Source organism: Homarus americanus, unplaced genomic scaffold, assembly GCF_018991925.1.
Source record: "Homarus americanus isolate GMGI-L3 unplaced genomic scaffold, GMGI_Hamer_2.0 scaffold23578, whole genome shotgun sequence".
Classification (NCBI taxonomy): domain Eukaryota; kingdom Metazoa; phylum Arthropoda; class Malacostraca; order Decapoda; family Nephropidae; genus Homarus; species Homarus americanus.
Genome location: NW_024733231.1, coordinates 5,084,731 through 5,102,955, shown reverse-complemented (window position 1 = coordinate 5,102,955; position 18,225 = coordinate 5,084,731). Strand labels below are relative to the sequence as shown.

Here is an 18,225-nt window from a genome sequence, read left to right as displayed (position 1 = left end):
TCATAACAAATCTGAGCATTTCTGTTATTTTACATACAGGTATCCCTCGAAATTTGTGGTCAGGTCTATGTAAGCAGAACCATCATAAAATGCCAGGAGGAACAAAGATCCCTTCCCCTACCCAGTTTTTAGGCTTGAGAAAATTAAATCTGTTTTTGTAGGTTCAGTCTTGTCATTTCTCAAGGAGTTCAATCTTTAGTTGCCATATTGATTTCTAATATTTCATTCTAGTGAAGCACTGTGCATAACTTCCAAGTTGAGTCATCACTTTTACCTTTTCCAGTTTAATTTAATTTCTTGGTATTAATTGAAGTGTATTAACTGTTCCCCATCATTTATTTCAGCCTAATTGTTATTCCCGTGTAGTGGATATCTTGGGCAAGAAACATATCATCATATTTGCCCTGCGGAGGATCCTTTGTGGAGAGGAACTTACCTATGACTACAAGTTTCCTATCGAGGAGGACAAGATCCCCTGCACGTGTGGCACCCGAAGATGTCGCAAGTACCTCAACTGAAGCCCTCCAGGAATGCAGCTGTCTCCCTCTCAGCCTTGTAATCTCCGTAATCATTGCTATCTGTCCTTGCTGCTAAAGGCTTACATACTAATCTGCATCAAAGGTACCAAGAGCAAGATTGAAACCCAGATAAAAATTATTGAGGACTGATTTGGGTCAAAGGAAGTTATTTCATGATGGATATATGTATTGAAGAGAATATACCAGTGTCCAGAGTTATTATTGAGATTTACTGTACTAAAAGGATTTAGATATAAAAAATCCCCCATTTGTTATAGCTTTCAGTAAAACTGAATAGCATCTCTGATCTTGCTATGATCAATTGTTTATGTTTTCTCTGTGAGAAGTTCACTGTTATCATGGCATTACCTGTTTGCACTGGAAGAAAGATTGATATTCTCAAAAATATCCCTCAACTGAAGTAACTAAGAGTATACTCTGTATGGTGATGTGATGTGTTCCTCAACTGAAACTGCTTAGGCTAAGTTTGTCTACTGAAACCCTCCTGGAGGTGCCCCCCAGAGTCCTTGAAGTTCCTCAGCGAATCCCTGGTGAAGGTTCCTCAAATACCCTCCAGCGCCACGATCAGTACTGCGGGTCAGCTGGAGACGGCAGCAACCCAAACACATGCATTAAGGTTTCCAGTTGCACTTGTTACAATAATCATAAACTCCTTTTTGATATAATCTGATGTTGCCATTGATTTGTTTTATAATTTGTGAGTTATTTGACAGCTGGTGATGTAGAATGTTACAAGGGATGAGCTGTGCTGGGTATGACCATAAATAGTGTTTGTTGTGTTTTAATGAGTTTTTCTAAACTTCGAAACTAGCCTGACATACCTCATATGATCCCTTATGTATAGTAAGTAGAAATCTCAACATACTGGGGATGTGTTTTTATGTCTGACAGGAGCCAATGATGGATGTTAGCTCAAGTTTTGCAATACCTTTTGTGAGTAGGAAGTCTTCATGTGGTGAAAAGGAATCTTAACTTTTCTTGTTTTACCAGTGATAACTTGGCATGTTCTTAGGGGATGCCCATATACCATGGAAGGAATTGTAGAGTTTGTTACAGTACAGGTAATTATTATGGGAAAACTAGAGACCTCGGAGTGCATTTGGCATAATCATGCACTGATTCCTATAATTTTAAGTAGATGTGTAATTAATATCACCTTTTGCATTTTACTTTTGTGATTCTTGACAATTTTGTGACAAGGTCAGTGATTTTGAGCCATTGCACTTTTTTTAAATAAATGATTTCCAGACATGGAAAAAGCATCCTCTTGGAACAGAAGGTTCTCGACATGCAAGAGGAAACAAAAAAGTAACTGCACTTGATGAGGTATACAGGTTCCTTGGCAGAGCACCTGCAAGTACTGTACTTAGGTTTCTGGCTACATACTGTACTGTAATTGGAATTCTGGCACATTACCACTGGGCTTGTCACATGCTTTGTAATATAACAGGAAGCAGTACATTCACTAGATTCATCATAATTCAAACAAAACCTAATAATGGAATTTTACAAATTTTGTTACAAAAAACATTTTCATAGTCAGGGTAACATTAAAACTTGTCGTGAATTATACTCTTATTGTGAGTACAGTATATAGTGGAGTTCTGAAACATATCACCAATTCTTCTGTGGATCTGAAGATGTAAAAGGATGTGATATATATGTTAATTGATACTCTTTATGAATTCTGCAGTCACTGTAGTATTTTGAGATGCTACATTGGCATTCCTGCAGGAGGAAGCCTGATGGACTTAGATATATATAGATAGATCTACTGAATGTACAGGTTGTACTATGTATTGTTGACAGTTGTTTGTTCTAGTGCGATCCTTCGTGAGGACTAATTACCTTGCAGTTTGAGAATTCCTATCTTAGAATGTGGGAATATATGTCTCTCATAGCTACAGTATATGTACACAGTCATGGATTATCAAAAGTATTATGGTTATTAAATGTAAGAACCATGTCCAGTTCTATGGTGAGAACGAGTATTCCTGGTCTCGTAGGGCATTCAGGCTCCAGGGAAATTGTGTGAATTTGTTAAAGCACATTAACAAAAGCAGGTTTTAACCACACTTAACTGCCAGCATCTTGTAATGGAATTGGATCTCATGCTATATGGGGAAAGTCTTAACCACTACATGGAAAACTGACCAAATGGTGCTACTAGGTGGTTGATTTATTTTTTTCTCTGTTTAAGTGTTTTTGAAAATATTTCAGTAGAACTTTTCAGAAACTATTGGGAGAAAAATTTGGGGTTCTGAAATTGTAGTGAGAAGTTGGGGGTGAACATGATGACAGTAGTATATAGTGGCAACCACTTCGTAGGGCAGTATTTCTCACACAGTAAAGCTGGTGCTGTCGTTGCTGCCACAGTACACATGCCACTTGGGCTATGCAGTTGTCATAGTTCATGGGCCAGTATTAGTGTCACAGTGCACTGATTGTGATGCTCTACTGTAGGAAAACCTGGCCTGCACATAATACTACTTGACTGTAGTTATTGACTTTGCCCCCACGTCTGCTGGACACTAAACAGCTGCAAGTGAGCAATAAAAATTAATAACAATACCATCTGTGTGCCTAAATTTTGTGATAGATGGATGGTCTTTTTAAAAGATCACATTTTTTCAGGGCTCAAGTAAACTAGTTCAAGGGGATGTTATAGAGTTAAAAATATGATATTTCTAAATATTTTGCTGTCAGTTTCTTAGTTTCATAGACCATAGCAGTGCTATGTGTTCTTTTGATAGAAATTTCATGCCACTCATTTCACACACAACCAACGATTAAACCATAGAACCTACTACAACCAATATTGGTAACCTTGGTAACCAGGATGCAAATATGGCAGTTTCACAGCAAAACTGGATTCATCTCTTTGTAAATGTTATTACCTGTACATATGTATTTTGGCTTCACCTTTTCCAAATGTGAATGGAATGCTTTTTGAAAGTGTTTTTGATGTAAAGAGAATAGAGTTTTTATTTCATAGATGAATTTTATATGACGTGTGCTAAAATTTTGGAACCACCAACAGTAATTTGTGCCATCAAAAGTGAGTACAAAGTTAGCATTTAGCTGTTCTTGTGACGGGTACGAATAAAACAATATTCCTGATTTGTACTCAAGAGTACTAAAACTCAAGTTTCAGAAACTACCTTGTGAATGCCCTTTTTAAAATAAACTTCATATTATCCATACCAGTCTTATGATTGGTTTCCAAGTATTATTAAAATGAGCACTTGCTTAGGGCATACTCAAGGTAAGGCCTGGAGGTTGGATATAAGGCACTAGTCACCCACATGGCGTTTAGTGGCGTGTTTGGATGGCAGGGATGTGGGAACTGTTCAGAGCAAAGTTTAGTCCATGTTAATGTTAAAATTGTTTGAATAATGAAAAAATAAAAAAATAAAAATTGATGCTCTCCTTGATGTCAGAATGTTACAAATTTTGTCATTAATTGCATCACATGTGTTTGTGACAATGACAGTTGAAAGTGTTTTATAATGCTTTAATTGTGTGTGGTTTATTTATGATGGAAGTTTTTATTAGATTTATATGAATTTATATACAGTACACTTTAGTTCAAAGGAATTAGTACACTTTAGTTCAAAGGAATAATAAAATACGATAATTTATTTTCACATTTTTAACATTTACTGTCACATGAGGTATTGTATCAAAACTTTGGAAAATGTATGGATAAATCTTAATCTTTGCTTTAAACAGCTTTCAATTTAATGCCATAGAAAGCAGGCCAACTTGTTTGACACTTGTCCGATCCACAGTTTGGTTTTTAAACCGTTCAAGGCACAACATCAATGACTTTTCCATGCATTATTTTTTATGAAACGGATAATTGGTTTAAAGAATAAAATTATTAAACCTGATAGAGTAATAAACATCCAGGTTTTTTCTGTCCATTAGATTATAAAACCAGTCAAATTGGAGTGTTATCCATCAAGTGTATACAAATGGTATGGAATTGTCACTGATGCTAAATTAACCAACAAATTACAAACCTGAGTGTTGTTATCAATGTTAATAATCCCTACAGTTCAACAAAGCACATGTGGTTGTTACAGCAAATGATGGGTATCATTCCAGTGTTCTGTAAGTGTTGCTTTTACTTAGAATATAAGTTACATCCTTTTCATTCCTTACCAAAGAGATTTTTTTTTCTTTAAATCATGTTTATAAATACCAGGCACTTAGATTTTACATATGTAGTTTTATAATCTGAGTTTTATCCCTGTACACTTTGTTTCTCCGCTGATTACTAATGCACGTTTGTACCACATTTGCACCACAGCTGTTCCACAAGTGTAGCCTACCACACCTGTAGCCTACCACTCCTGTACAATATTTGTAACACATGCTATATCACAGCTCATAGTTGGAATCCCTCACAGTCTCAGTTCTATGGGTAAGAGGAAGGTGATGTTTACTGCTACCTGCATCAGGGTGAGTTTGGCCATTAAAAAAAAAAGAAAGAAAAAGAGACAAAAAAAAAATATAACTCGCCCTCATGATGATTGGTGGTTTGTGTCATCTTCCCCTGACCCATACAGTTAGCTTCGGGCAGAGCAAGTGTTACCGGGTCACTAAATAAAATTTTCTTACTGCGCTTGAAGAAGTTTTAATCTTACTGTCTCCTGCAGTGGTGTATTTTTAACCCTGAAATTTCCACTGGTGATGGTTACTGTTTAAAGGTTATTTGGACTTCTACTGGCAGGTTTCTGAAGGATATTGTCAATAAAATACTGTACAAGCATACAGTAGCTCTTACAATACTATTTCATTGTAGAAAATAGTTCTAGGGTAAATCTTAACTATATAAAAAACTATGATCAAAAGTTATTAACAATTCAATACTTCCACGTGAGAACAATCTATGCACTCAGATAATGAGTGATATAAGCTGATTGCCGCTCAGCGCCCATCCTTCACCAATTTGCAATTTAGGTACTTATTGAGCTGATTACTTTGTGATCATTTTCATTGGTTTGATACCCAATTGTATCCTATGGTCTTTCAATGATATTTTGTAGTTGTTTTCACATTGTAAGTACAGTACAGTACAGTACTGAAATTATTAAACGTTACTGTAATTTCCAATTACAAGTGAAAAGGTGTTTGTGGCCAAATAAAAATAGCCAAGGAATACCCCTTGTCCCTATGGCCAAAACTGAAAACTTTGATTTTGTTCAGTCTCAACACAGTATAGTGTAGGTATTCATCAATACCCTGATTAAGGATATGGGGTAAAAAAGTGTAATAGCTAATTATTTACATTAATGAGAATATTGTTATTTCTATAGCTACTAAATCTATTGTTTTTATTACAGGTTTTAACTTGTGTTACTTATGGGAGGTTTAGCTCATAGATGCATACCTGTTGTGTGGGTAAGTGACAACAACGAGAACCAGTTCAGCTGGCAGGAACGGCAGATGTTAGGAAGTGTTTTGTGTTGAGTCATTTAAGAGGTTATTTAGGTGATAAAATAGCATAAAACATTAAACAATTAAAACAAATCGTGACCAAAAACTTCTAAGTTCCAACCCTGTATATTCGACAATGCTATAATATATACCCTACTGATATTCTGAAGAGTGGGTCGTTAGCAATACTAAATGCATTAAATATAGAAAGCTAATAAATAATCAACATTGACAAAAGAAAGACAGGTCAAGGGAGCAAATAATAGAAGCACAGTAATTGCAGATGGTAAGAAGAGTGAGCCATCCTCCTACAGCATAGAATCATTGGTGTAATAAAAAGGGGCACTAATATTATAAAGCCATGTAAAGGTGCATTAGAATGATGCCAAAGGTGACGTAAATGTTTTTTTTTTTAATTTAAAGTTTCATTGTAAACATCGTCAGCTGGAGAGATTCAACTGAGCGCTTGTTATAAATACCAGATAATAATATACCGTCAAAATTGAATACGATATGGGAATTATGGTTAAATTATTGTAAGATTTAATAGATAATATGATGATATGGAATGAAAATTACTGAAATGTTTTTATTGTAAGTTTTTTCGGGCTCTCAGTTGACCCCTGAGGTCCAGCCGCCACAACTCACCAGTGTTGAACAAATTTGAAGTTGTGTCTTAAGTTTGGTCTATTGTCGTGGCTGTGGGCAACTAACCTCCTCAAGGTATCTCCACAAGGAAGACAGTATAAGCCCCGTTTGTTAAATAAAGTAAGGTACGATAAGATATAAGAGGTGTTGAGATAAAGACAGTAGTTATGGTCAGGGTGACGGTCATGATGGGTCTCTTTATGATGCAATACCTGTGTATGTAAGGTTAGAGCCTTAGATAACTTTCACATATTTAGAACATTTTATGGTTCATTGGAAGATAAATCTGAGTATGTTAGAACATATAAAGCGCTTTCTTTAGATGTGTCAGGTACAGTATCTCTTAAGGTCAGTGCTTTAAACCATTAGTAACTCGGTGTTGGTTTAGCTTTATGACGGTTCAGAAGGAACACTGTATTCCTGTTTATGTTTAAAGTAACAATTATAACTCTGTACTGACTGTTCCTGCTGAGGTAAATTCATTTGGTTATAGTATTGGCAGTAGATATTTTGCCGTGACTAGCTAAGTTCTTTATAACGCTATTTTACCGTGATTGCGCTCTAATTGGCTAATCGTCCTTTACCGTCTAAGAACTCGAGAATGATATGTGACCGTGATTTTGGCGGTATTTATTTCGCTAACTTTACCTATCTTCCTATCCAGGGGACAGACCCCCCCCCCCCTTCCCGTCATATTAAACAGAAAGTACTTAGCCAATCAGAGCACACTCACGGTATAATGACGTTAGTAGGAACTTAGCTGGTCAAGGCAAAATATCCACTACATAATGAAAAATATATTAAAGAAAGCTTATTTCTTACCTCAAGAATTAACTAAAGTTGGTGAAGGAATTGCTGATTTTTACCCCAAGTTTTATCCTAAAATGAAGACCATGTGTGCTTGTTGTCAACCCAACTGAGCCGAGTTTTCACTTGAACTAATGCTGAGCGGTGGAATGCATTTCAGCAACCATTCCAAAACAAACTGTTATGTTAACATCCTAACCTTCCCCAATCTTATATAATCTAACTTACCTTAACCTAACTAAAACTGCTAATCCTTGCCCATTTTGGGAATAATCTTCAGAAAAATGATTCATCACCTTACAAAAAGTTTCTATAGTGGCTATTTTTTAGTGAATACGAAATGCAAGGGGTTGATGTCTACCAAATGTTCCTGCTCACATAAAAACAATTGAATCACTAACATGGCATCATTGTTGGGTGGATGGGACAGACTACCTTTATTTACGCTAAGAACTTGGAAAAAAAACGAAAATGAAAAAAAAAAAACTATATTCCTTCACCTGAGTCGGGTTATTGTACTGGTAAAAAATAAGTTTTCTTCAATTGCAATTTTTTGTCAGGTAGCTGCTTAAACGAGACCCAGTGTCATTAAGTGTTACCAATCATTAATTTGTGCTTTAATTATTATAATACCTAGTACAGTAATAATATAATGTAAGTAAGTGTCTGTACATCAACAACCGTTTAGGTAATACTCTGGAACAGTAATACAGATAAACCAGGAACTGTAGACAATTTTTGTAACATTATAATACTTTAAAGTCTTAAGAAAATTCCATGAAATGATGAGGCTTTTAAATTTGTATGATATTGACTTTCTGATTTTATTTTTTATTTATTTTTTCATCCTGAACACTAATCTAAGTTGACATGCTATGGTGTCATATTCACTGTTTACATGCCGAGGTTTCTCTTCATTCACACAAAAACTCTTCCAAACACTACTAGCCAACTACTGTACTAATTTGTGTAAGGGAGCCATTTCAACTTATTTACTGTAGTTGTCATGTGTTGGTTTGAAACTGGATTTTCCAACTTTTAATTTTTTGTTTGATATTTTTGTGTCAACAGATGGAACCAATGACATTAGGCAGTCCTGTTGGGTCCCCCACAGCTGCTCCTCACGCCCCACCTGTCACCACCACAGCCAGTTCTTTCTTCCCGTCTTTTCTTATGGGGGATGTGGCGTCTCCAGCAGTATCAGTGAGTGTCTCTTATATTAATGTATTTATTATAAAGTTGTTAGTGTTAAGATCACTTGGCGTCTCTGAGGTGGACAAGTATAATTTGGATCTTAGTCGTCCTTACGAAAAAATTTAGGATCTGTATAAATGAGAGGTAGGGTCATTATATTGGGTATAGTGTTAAGGATCTAGTACAGCGGAATTCCCATCTAACATGTTGATGTCTCCTAAAACTGAACTGACTTACTGAGACAGCCCTATTATACATGACCTGACAGGCTGACTCATGACGCCAACATTAACAGCATTATTGTCAACCCTTGTGACCGAAAGCAGATTGATCCCGATGTCACAAGCTGTCACATCTTAAGAGGAGGGGATTGATGATGGGGAGAGGATGTTGTGCCCAGCAAGACAAGTGTGGCTGACATGCAAGAAATCTCCCAACCTGATTGTAGGGAGGATGCATTCACCCTCCCCCCAGGATCTACACCATTGATGTAATGAACTAACGTAAGTGTAACTATTTCAGAGTACACGTGTAGGAGGCGGCGGAGGTGCCAGCCCAAACAAGACAACTCGTCAGTTTTCCTCATCAGCAACAGTGTCAACGCCAGGATCCCCACAGCCAATGAGAGATTCCTTTTTCATCTCCAGGTACTGTGATATTTGATGGCTGTTTGACTCTGTGACAGTGTTTTTATAGTAGCTGTAATGTGTCTACTGATTCTGATAAAGATTATATTATGCTGATGCAGTGTATGTATATAGTAACAGATTATGCTTTAGTTTAACAAGTCTACAGTACTAATTCTGGTGAAAGGAGGTTAGGTTGATGCAGTGTGAAGAGAATAGATCATGTTGTAATATGGAACTTGTAAAGGAAAAGGTTGTTACTATGCTTATGAAGTTACACATGTCCCCCATAGCAACATTTAAAAGTCATTTAAGAACATAAGAATATAAGGAGTCTGCAATAGGCCGGTTGGCCTGTGCATGGCAGCTTCTGTCGAGAGTTACTACCACTCTCTATCATCCATGAATCTATCTAGCCCCCTTTTAAAATTTTCCATCATTCCAGCACTTACTACAAAGTTGCTAAGCTTCTTCCACTCGTCCACCACCCTATTTGTGAACCAGTTCCTTCCTATTTCCCTCCTAAACCTAAACTTATCCAACTTAAATCCGTTGCGACGAGTCCTATCCTGCTCGGATATTATAAGAACTTTATCTATATCGCCTTTATTGATTCCTTTCACCCACTTAAATACTTCTATCATATCTCCCTGCACTCTTTGTCTTTCTAGGGAATGCAAGTTTAGTTTCTTTAACCTATCTTGATATGGAAGGTTTCTAAATCCCGGAATCATTTTCGTCATTCTTCGCTGCACCGACTCCAGTGAATTGATATCCATTCTATAATAAGGGCACCAGAACTGAACAGCATAATCGAGGTGCGGACTGACTAGCGCAAGATATAGTTGCAATATGACCTCCATTCTCTTATTACTTACTCTCCTAGATATAAAACCTAATACACTACTCTGTTTGTCTTAGTCATGAAACAGGATTGCTTACTTTAGTTCATACATCAGATGCCTTTATAAGAGAGCTACACTTGTCAGAAGGCTCAGCCATATCATTAGTGTTGATAGTGTACAGTTTATATTTAATTACACCATTGTAAAAAAAAATTTGTACGGTTAATTACCTGATACTGTATTTGTATTTCTGTTTACATTAACTCTGCTGCACATTGTTTGAAATTCAGGACTTAATACTTTTGTTTATGTTCTAGATTGGGGCCAGACAAACCTGGAGGACCACCAACACAGAGTTTAATGGGTGTTCGAGGTCCACCTTCATTGCCCCAGTCTCCAGTTCCTGCACGTCTAGGTAGTCCCTATGTTGATCAACATGTTTTAGGTATGATAGTTTATGTGGTTCTTTATGTGTCTGGTTACTAAACTTTATTCCATTATATTTGGTGTTACTTTGTCTGGTTGCTGATGTAATTTTCTCGTCATAATATTTACAGTAGTGTATGTATCACGGTCTTCAATAAATACAGTTTGTCTTTGAAAAATGCATATACAGTACACAGTGCCTTGCAGATTTTGGTGATCATGTGATTGTTTGTATTACAAGAGCATCATTGTACTACCTGTATTTCTATACTGTACTGTGTGTATTTTCTGTAAGTGGATGTGTACTTTCATTGTATTTGTATTGCATTTATGGGCCAGCATTGTGTAGTGGGACCAATCTTCAGTTGCATTTCAAGGAGTAGCTACAGTAGTGGTAACATTTTATTGTCAGTCTATTATCACTTTTGGGATGTAAGCTGAATTAGCTACTCTTCCTACTTCTGTTATTGTTACTTAACAGAACTTGACTCATTCATTAATATTCTGTCAAAGGTAAGAATATTCATGTACAGTGGTCCCTCGGTTAACGAGCACAATTCGTTCCAGAAGGTTTCTCGTTAACCGAAACCATTGTTTCAGTGGGTTTTTGGGTAATTGGTTCCAGTTCACTGAAAATTACATACAAACGAAAAATAAATGCAGTAAAGTACACTTACTTTGAGGTGTGCATGTAGAAGGATCCTGGTTGATAATGATGATGATGGGAATTAGAATGGGGGTGGAGGAGAAGGGAGAAAAGAAGGCATTGGGGTGGAAATGAAGTCACCCCATGCAGCTATTTCACCCATAAAATTTCAGTTCACTTGGTGTAATTCAAGATTATTTTCTTTAAATCAACACTGCACTGTGCTATATATTATCATTATGTAAAATATATTTCAAAATGACCAATAATTTGACTGGAAACAGAAAAAAGCATTTATGTTGAAGAGTCTCAAACAAGATGTTCCTTCCTCTGAACCTGTAAACAAACTGACGCCAAGCTTGGTGTGTTGAGTGGCTGTTTGGCGCGCATAAAACTAGTTTCCTGTACTTCAATTATGTTCAATAATTGTTAAAATGACTAAAAAAATTAATATAAAACTTTTAAAATGATTGAATAGTACAACCTTCTTGATATTTACTAAATTCGTAAGGAATTTAAGCCCTAGAACCGATTACTGTATTGGCGGACTAATACGACAGCTAGTGAGCAAGCGAAAACATGTTGATGGGCGCTCGTAAGGAATTCGTTAGTCGAGGGATTACTCGAAGTGAAGAATCTTATGGAAGGTAATTCGTTAACCGAGGCGCTCGTTAACCGAGGGATCACTGTATAGTGTAATGTCCATCACCTGAAATTGCCTAAATTATGGCTGTAGCATCATAATATCCTCTACAGGTACACCAATTGGAGGGTTTGGCTCACAGTTAACTCCTGGTGGATATGGTACTCCTGGCTCCCCCTTGCTCTCCACCTCCCAGTGTGCCTACGGTAGTGCCGTCTACACACCCTCTAGAGATCATTCTAGCTTCTTTGGCCAAGATTCATTACAATTGTAAGTATTGATTAATGGAGAGTACACTACAGTACTTGGTTTTTACACTCATAGAGATGCTGCTTAATATTTGAGTCATTATATAAGTTTATATTTACATTACATTACCTCTCCAGATTAGTTTTCCTTAGAGTGCAATTAAGACTCATGTAAAACACATATCTCAGTAGTTATTGGCCCTTGGTGACATTGGACATACAGCACCCCAACTTCTGATAACCTCTCCTGACCTAAACAAACAGCCTGAGAGGGAGAGATAAAGACTTCTCAGTGAGTCTCCTATTAACTGATAACTTGGTCATCACACTCAGGGTCCCTTCATCAGTTTGAAACTCATGCTCCCTTTAGGTCATTGCTCCTCTGTACAGTACTTGTGTCTAAGTTTTGAGCAAGTGTGGCATCATCCAGCACTTGTATTCATAGGCTGCCTGAGTTACATAATATACTAGTGTTACTAACTGTTTAACCTTGTTAGTCTTAAGCTCAGTCCATTTTTGCCTCCCTCCCCTTTCATTTTATAACATTTAACAAATTATTCATTACAGATTAATTAAACAATTTTAAAAACAATTTGTGACGGTGAATTATTTCTGGTGGTGACATATGGTATGATTTTATGGTTTGTGAACACTCCAGGATATTTGAAACAGTATGGGGGAATATCAGTCCATATCTCATACAGGGTATATGTGGCCCCAAGTGCACAAGGTATGTGTGTAGGACTGAGAAGGTTAAAAGTAGCCAATCTATCTAATAAGAAACATTTAACAGGTTTATAATAGTGTATATTTAATCTTGTCACACAGGTCTGTAAGTGATGTCATGGAAGACACTTGGGTAACAGTGTTTGGTTTCCCAGCAGCAGCAGCTTCATATATACTGACTCAGTTCACACAGCTGGGCACCATCACTGAACACCGCAACCCTGGGTCAGGAAACTGGATGCATCTGAAGTACCAGGTCAGAAAAGATGCTACGGTATATCTGTACAAGTAATTTAGAGAAAAGGCCAACAGAATAGGCTGCTCCTAGCTTCACCTGTGTCCCTGTGGTCTTACAGTTATGTGCAAGTTAGTGCTTAGCAAGGCACCACTGAAATGTACTTCATCAATATACTGTATAATATAATCAATGAAGTTTGCTTTATGTATTAGTGTTGTTTTTGTTGTTTTACTAATTTATAGAAACTTTTTTAGCACAATTTCTTTACTGTATGTTGATGAATTTACAGACAAAACTTCAGGCCAGAAAAGCATTGAGCAAGAATGGGAAGGTTTTCAGTGGAAACATCATGGTTGGTGTGTTGCAATGCAATGACAAGGTTAGTCTCTAGGGAAACATTCACATCATTCCTGGCAAATCTTTCACGCTGCAACAATCTTATTCATATTGTATGATTCACATAATTTATTTGAATAAACCTAGTAAACTAATGTTATTTGTGTATGTCATTGAGAAGACACCCACATAATTTAAGTTAATTATTTCATGTATCAGAGCAGCAGTTCATGTAGAATATGCACACATCATTGTTGCTGCATCTCTCAGTGTTCTCATCTTGTAGATTTGTCATAATATGGTCACAATTGAGGGTCCTCACCTTGGATTTTGTAGACTGATTTGAAATAATTGTCACTTAAGGTTTGTGTCTCATACAATTTAATCATACCACAGGCCTATGTGTATGTAATGTAGTATTTAATTCAATACATTTAAAGTTTTGTTCCCATGCCATAATGCCGTTATTCATTATTAAGTTACCCCATTAATATGTTTGGCCTGTATTTATAGACTGCGAATAATTCTTTGTAATTTATCTTATTTCAGACAATCACAGGTGATAAAGAGAATATGTCCACAAACATGAGCAATATCATGTCTCCTGATAACTCCAGTCTAGTGAGCACTCCTAAATCCAACATGAGACCGCTGAGCCAGGCCTACCAGACGGCTCATGCTGAACACGAGGTATGGCAGAGAACTTCCTGTATACAATCTGAAAATATATACACTATAGCATCATTTAGTGGAATAAGGAAAAGTAGGCTATACTTTACAAACATAAATAATGTAGAAACTATACAAAAGTTTTACTATACACATAATGTATGGGATATACTTTTGCATGTATATATACTAAAAAGTTTACCTGCAATGGGTTTAGGTGCTTCCCCTGACCTCTCTACACTACCCTCTACTCGTCCCCCATCTCCCCTGACCCTTCCTCACCACTATCCATCTCGTCTGCTCATTCATCAGCATTACACTCTTTTGTTATTTTGTGTTTCCATGTTCCTATTTATTATATTTTATCATTGGGGTGTTACTAGGGTGAACTGTTCCACTATTGGTATGTACAGTAGCTAAAACAACTATCTGTGCAGGTGGGGGTCGATATGCTCCGAAATTTTACGCGTGACTAGTGACAGCCCTCATGTACCAAAAATTATCGTCCATGGTCTCGTATTGTTTCCCACAAAGTATGCACAGATAGTTGTTTTAGCTACTGTATGGGTATTCTTATCATTACACACTTATAAAAACTATTTTGTAATTATGGATAAGGCCAAAAATTACCTACAAGGAAAGGATGACCCATAAAGGAGTTTTTTCTTGTATTTCCAGACTCCATAAACTATTTGCTGTGAATCCTTAACACCAAAAGTTTAGATTTTCTAATGAATACTGTGATTTTTTTTGGGGGGGGGAGGGTAATTGGCATACTCGAGGGGTTAACAGGAGTTACTGGGTTTTGGGCTTAACTTAAAGATGAGGATTTCTGGATCACTTGTTCATTTAATTCTGTTGCATCACTGAAGGATGATTTAACCCATGTTCTTATTGTGTTACAGGTAATACCCAAAGTTAACACGCCAAAGAAGAATGACAGTCTTGTCTCCCGAGCAATGCAGCACATTTTAGGAATGTAAATGTATAAGTCGATCTGGTTTGTCTTTTTTAAAGTTCCTTTCATCCTGTCTCTAGCCACACTCACAGTGCAGTTCACTTAATGCTTCTTCTTTTAGTTCTTATGGTATATATATAAACCTTCTGTATATTCTATTTCTATCATAGATCATTTTTCTGACTTTTGTCTTTTATTAATTCTTTACTTCATATTTCCTCTTTGTACAGTAGTATATGTATTGTGAACACCTTCATTTGTTTTGTATAATTCTTTTCTCATTAATGTAGTGGTTGACTTGTGTGTACAGTATATTAGTAGAGCCAGTTTGCAAAATTCTTATTTAGGAAATTTCATGTCTTATTATGACATACTTCACTGGAAGTGTTATAATTAAGATCCATTCAAGATACTGTACTGTATTACAGACTTTTTTATATAAGAGTGTGTTAATCTCCTTTGTGTACTCTGTAAAAAGTGAGTTAAGAGGGAAAATTATATTCACTATATGTTACTGTATAACTACACATACTGTAATAGTATCCATTTATACTTTGAAACCAATTGCTGTGTTAACTTACTTCAATTGGTTCTTGTTAACTATTTGACAGTAAGTGTTAGGTATGTTTTGTTTTGTGTGTGAATGTTGACTGAGATTGATTTTTTTAAAAGTTTATACATTCATGTTTGAATTACCATGCAGAGAGTACGTGCCTGTGAGAGGAATTATTTTAAAGCCATTATAAATAAATTTTTAAAATAATAAATGACTTTCTGGCATTTTATGCCTCACCCTGAATGTGGAAGAAGCATGTAGTGTTACTTTTGTCAGTGTATATATGCTGTTTATGTATGAACTGCCTTTCTGAACTGTTGGCCATAGTCAGGAAATTTAACTTGTACAGTATCAACATCAATACACATATTTATTGGTTAACATGCATTCACAACACGTTTTCATTTTTACACTTAACAAAACGCGATCCATTTCTACTTTAACACAATCAGTAGACAGACTTGTCCTGGACAAAGTTCTTTTCATCTCCACTAAGAGTACAGTCCGTTCTCCTGTAACGTGGTAGTTGCGTCCCTGAAAAACTTCATCTGCCGTTCCTGCCAGCTGAACTGGTTCTCGTTGGTGTCACTTACCCACACAACGTATACATCAATGAGCTAAACCTCCCATAAGTAACACATCAAGTTAAAACCTGTAATAAAAACAATAGATTTAGTAGCTATAGAAATAATAATATTCTCATTAATGTAAATAATCAGCTAATATTAATATTACACTTATTAAAAAAAAAATTTCATTTACTTTAAGCTTTCTATGAAAAAAAAATATATATGCAGTACAGTATATATATATATATATATATATATATATATATATATATATATATATATATATATATATATATATATATATATATATATATATTATTAAATAAATATAAAATCTGTGCTCGTATGATACTTTTCCGCGAATTTGGTCGGTAAATAAACCAATGAGAGGCTGTTGTTCCGTCGGTCCGTACTATTGTCCGCAGATATTAACAACAGGGAACCAGTCTACTACAGCTGTAGCTTCGGAAATTTATGAAGGCTTCAGATGGCGAACTAAAGTTAGCTTAGTTTAGTAAATGTTAGCTCATAAAATGTTAAATTTATTTATTTTACAATGAATTTAGTTAAGAATTGGGTAAATTAAGTTAAGTTAAGGATACAATATTGTATGCATATTAATTTTCCAAAACTGTAGGTTAGGTTAAATTGAGGGTAGGTTAGCTTGTTTCATCATTAGGTGGAATCCTTAATCAACAGGTAAAATAAGCTGGGGTGGCTAATCTTCTGGTGAAATAAGCTGGGGTGGCTAATCTTCTGGTGAAATAAGCTGGGGTGGCTAATCTTCTGGTGAAATAAGCTGGGGTGGCTAATCTTCTGGTGAAATAAGCTGGGGTGGCTAATCTTCTGGTGAAATAAGCTGGGGTGGCTAATCTTCTGGTGAAATAAGCTGGGGTGGCTAATCTAAGGGTGAAATAAGCTAATCGGGTGAAATAAGCTGCTAATCAAATAAGCTGAATCATAAGCTGCTGGGGTGGCTTCGGGTGAAATAAGCTGGGGTGGCTAATCTTCGGGTGAAATAAGCTGGGGTGGCTAATCTGAAATAAGCTGGGGTGGCTAATCTAAAGTGAAATAAGCTAGGGTGGCTAATCAGGTGAAATAAACTAGGGTGCCTAAGCTTCAGGTGAAGTAAGCTGGGGTGTCTAATCTAAAGGTAAAATAAGCTAAGGTGGCTTTTCTTCAGATGTAAGTTAGTTTAGAAGAATTATAGCTGGAGTAGTGCCTTCGAACTAGACAATATAGAAAGAAAATGCATGGATATAACAGACCGGGTAGCACGTGGTCATAGCTATAAACGTGTGGGTCTTCGAGATACGACTGGACAGATTTACCGACGCTCGGCTCCACGTCTTCACGAGAGTCAATGTCAGGGTCGGATAAGTTTAATTAACTTAAAGTAAGTTTCATTATATTAAATTAGGTTAGGTTAGATAAAGATAGATGAGGTAATGTTGAATTTGTTTTTGGTTATTGTATGATTTAGAAATTGGTTGTGTTGGGATTGATTAAGGTAGAAACACTAGATTTGGAATCCACTCTTGTCGATTATTTATTTTTTTTACGCATAAAAGACAAAAGCATTGCTAATTGTACACTTAGGGAACAACTTAGTGAGAACTTTCACCTTTCAAACAGTGTTAACGTTCAAGAGACAAGTGGACAAACGCTGAGCATATCAAGAGCTGTGTGTGTGTCAAGAGATAGAGACGCTACTGTGTACTTGAATTATCTGTGATAGACTTGACTTGTCTGAGGATGTTTTGGAAGAAGTAATTTACTTTAATAGACCAGCCCAGCAGGTGGCCACTGTAAATTACAAATGTGATTTATAAATTAGTCTACCATTACTGATACTTCATTCTAATGATATTTAACTTACAAACATGGAAATGATATTGGGAGTAAAAGTTTGACGTTTAGATAATGTTTAGTTTTATATTTTGTTATAAGAAAGTCAGCGGCCGCCTCCCTACGGCTCAACACCAGGTTTCACAATCCCGTATCATTATTAATCGAATTTTCTCAGTATATTCGTCGACGACATCAAAATCCCAGATTGAAAGACTGTTCAACATGAAGACAGATCCACGCGAAAAGTTTTTTTTT

The 18,225-nt window shown here is 36.2% G+C and overlaps 2 protein-coding genes across 6 annotated transcripts in view; both read left to right on the top strand.

The window, feature by feature from the left end:
* LOC121869610 (histone-lysine N-methyltransferase 2A-like) overlaps positions 1-5,169 on the top strand; it is a 45,086-nt gene extending 39,917 nt beyond the window's left edge. For both annotated transcript variants that reach the window (XM_042371081.1, XM_042371080.1), the window contains one exon: positions 345-5,169. In XM_042371081.1, coding sequence (XP_042227015.1) covers positions 345-518 — 174 coding nt within the window. In that variant the 3' untranslated portion in view covers positions 519-5,169. The remainder of the gene's footprint in view (positions 1-344) is intronic.
* A 1,427-nt stretch (positions 5,170-6,596) lies between these two features.
* LOC121869611 (nucleoporin NUP35-like) lies at positions 6,597-15,765 on the top strand. 4 transcript variants are annotated; one of them, XM_042371083.1, is made up of 9 exons: positions 6,597-6,752; positions 8,511-8,642; positions 9,156-9,280; positions 10,422-10,549; positions 11,933-12,089; positions 12,896-13,049; positions 13,321-13,410; positions 13,917-14,057; positions 14,942-15,765. In XM_042371083.1, exons 2-9 carry the CDS (start codon positions 8,511-8,513, stop codon positions 15,017-15,019), a joined length of 1,005 nt encoding a protein of 334 aa, XP_042227017.1. In that variant the 5' UTR covers positions 6,597-6,752; the 3' UTR covers positions 15,020-15,765. The 4 variants fall into 4 exon arrangements, with proteins under 4 accessions (XP_042227017.1, XP_042227019.1, XP_042227016.1 ...); XM_042371085.1 differs by having other exon boundaries at positions 6,597-6,757; positions 10,422-10,519; XM_042371082.1 differs by having other exon boundaries at positions 6,597-6,757.
* The last annotated feature ends 2,460 nt before the right edge of the window (positions 15,766-18,225 follow it).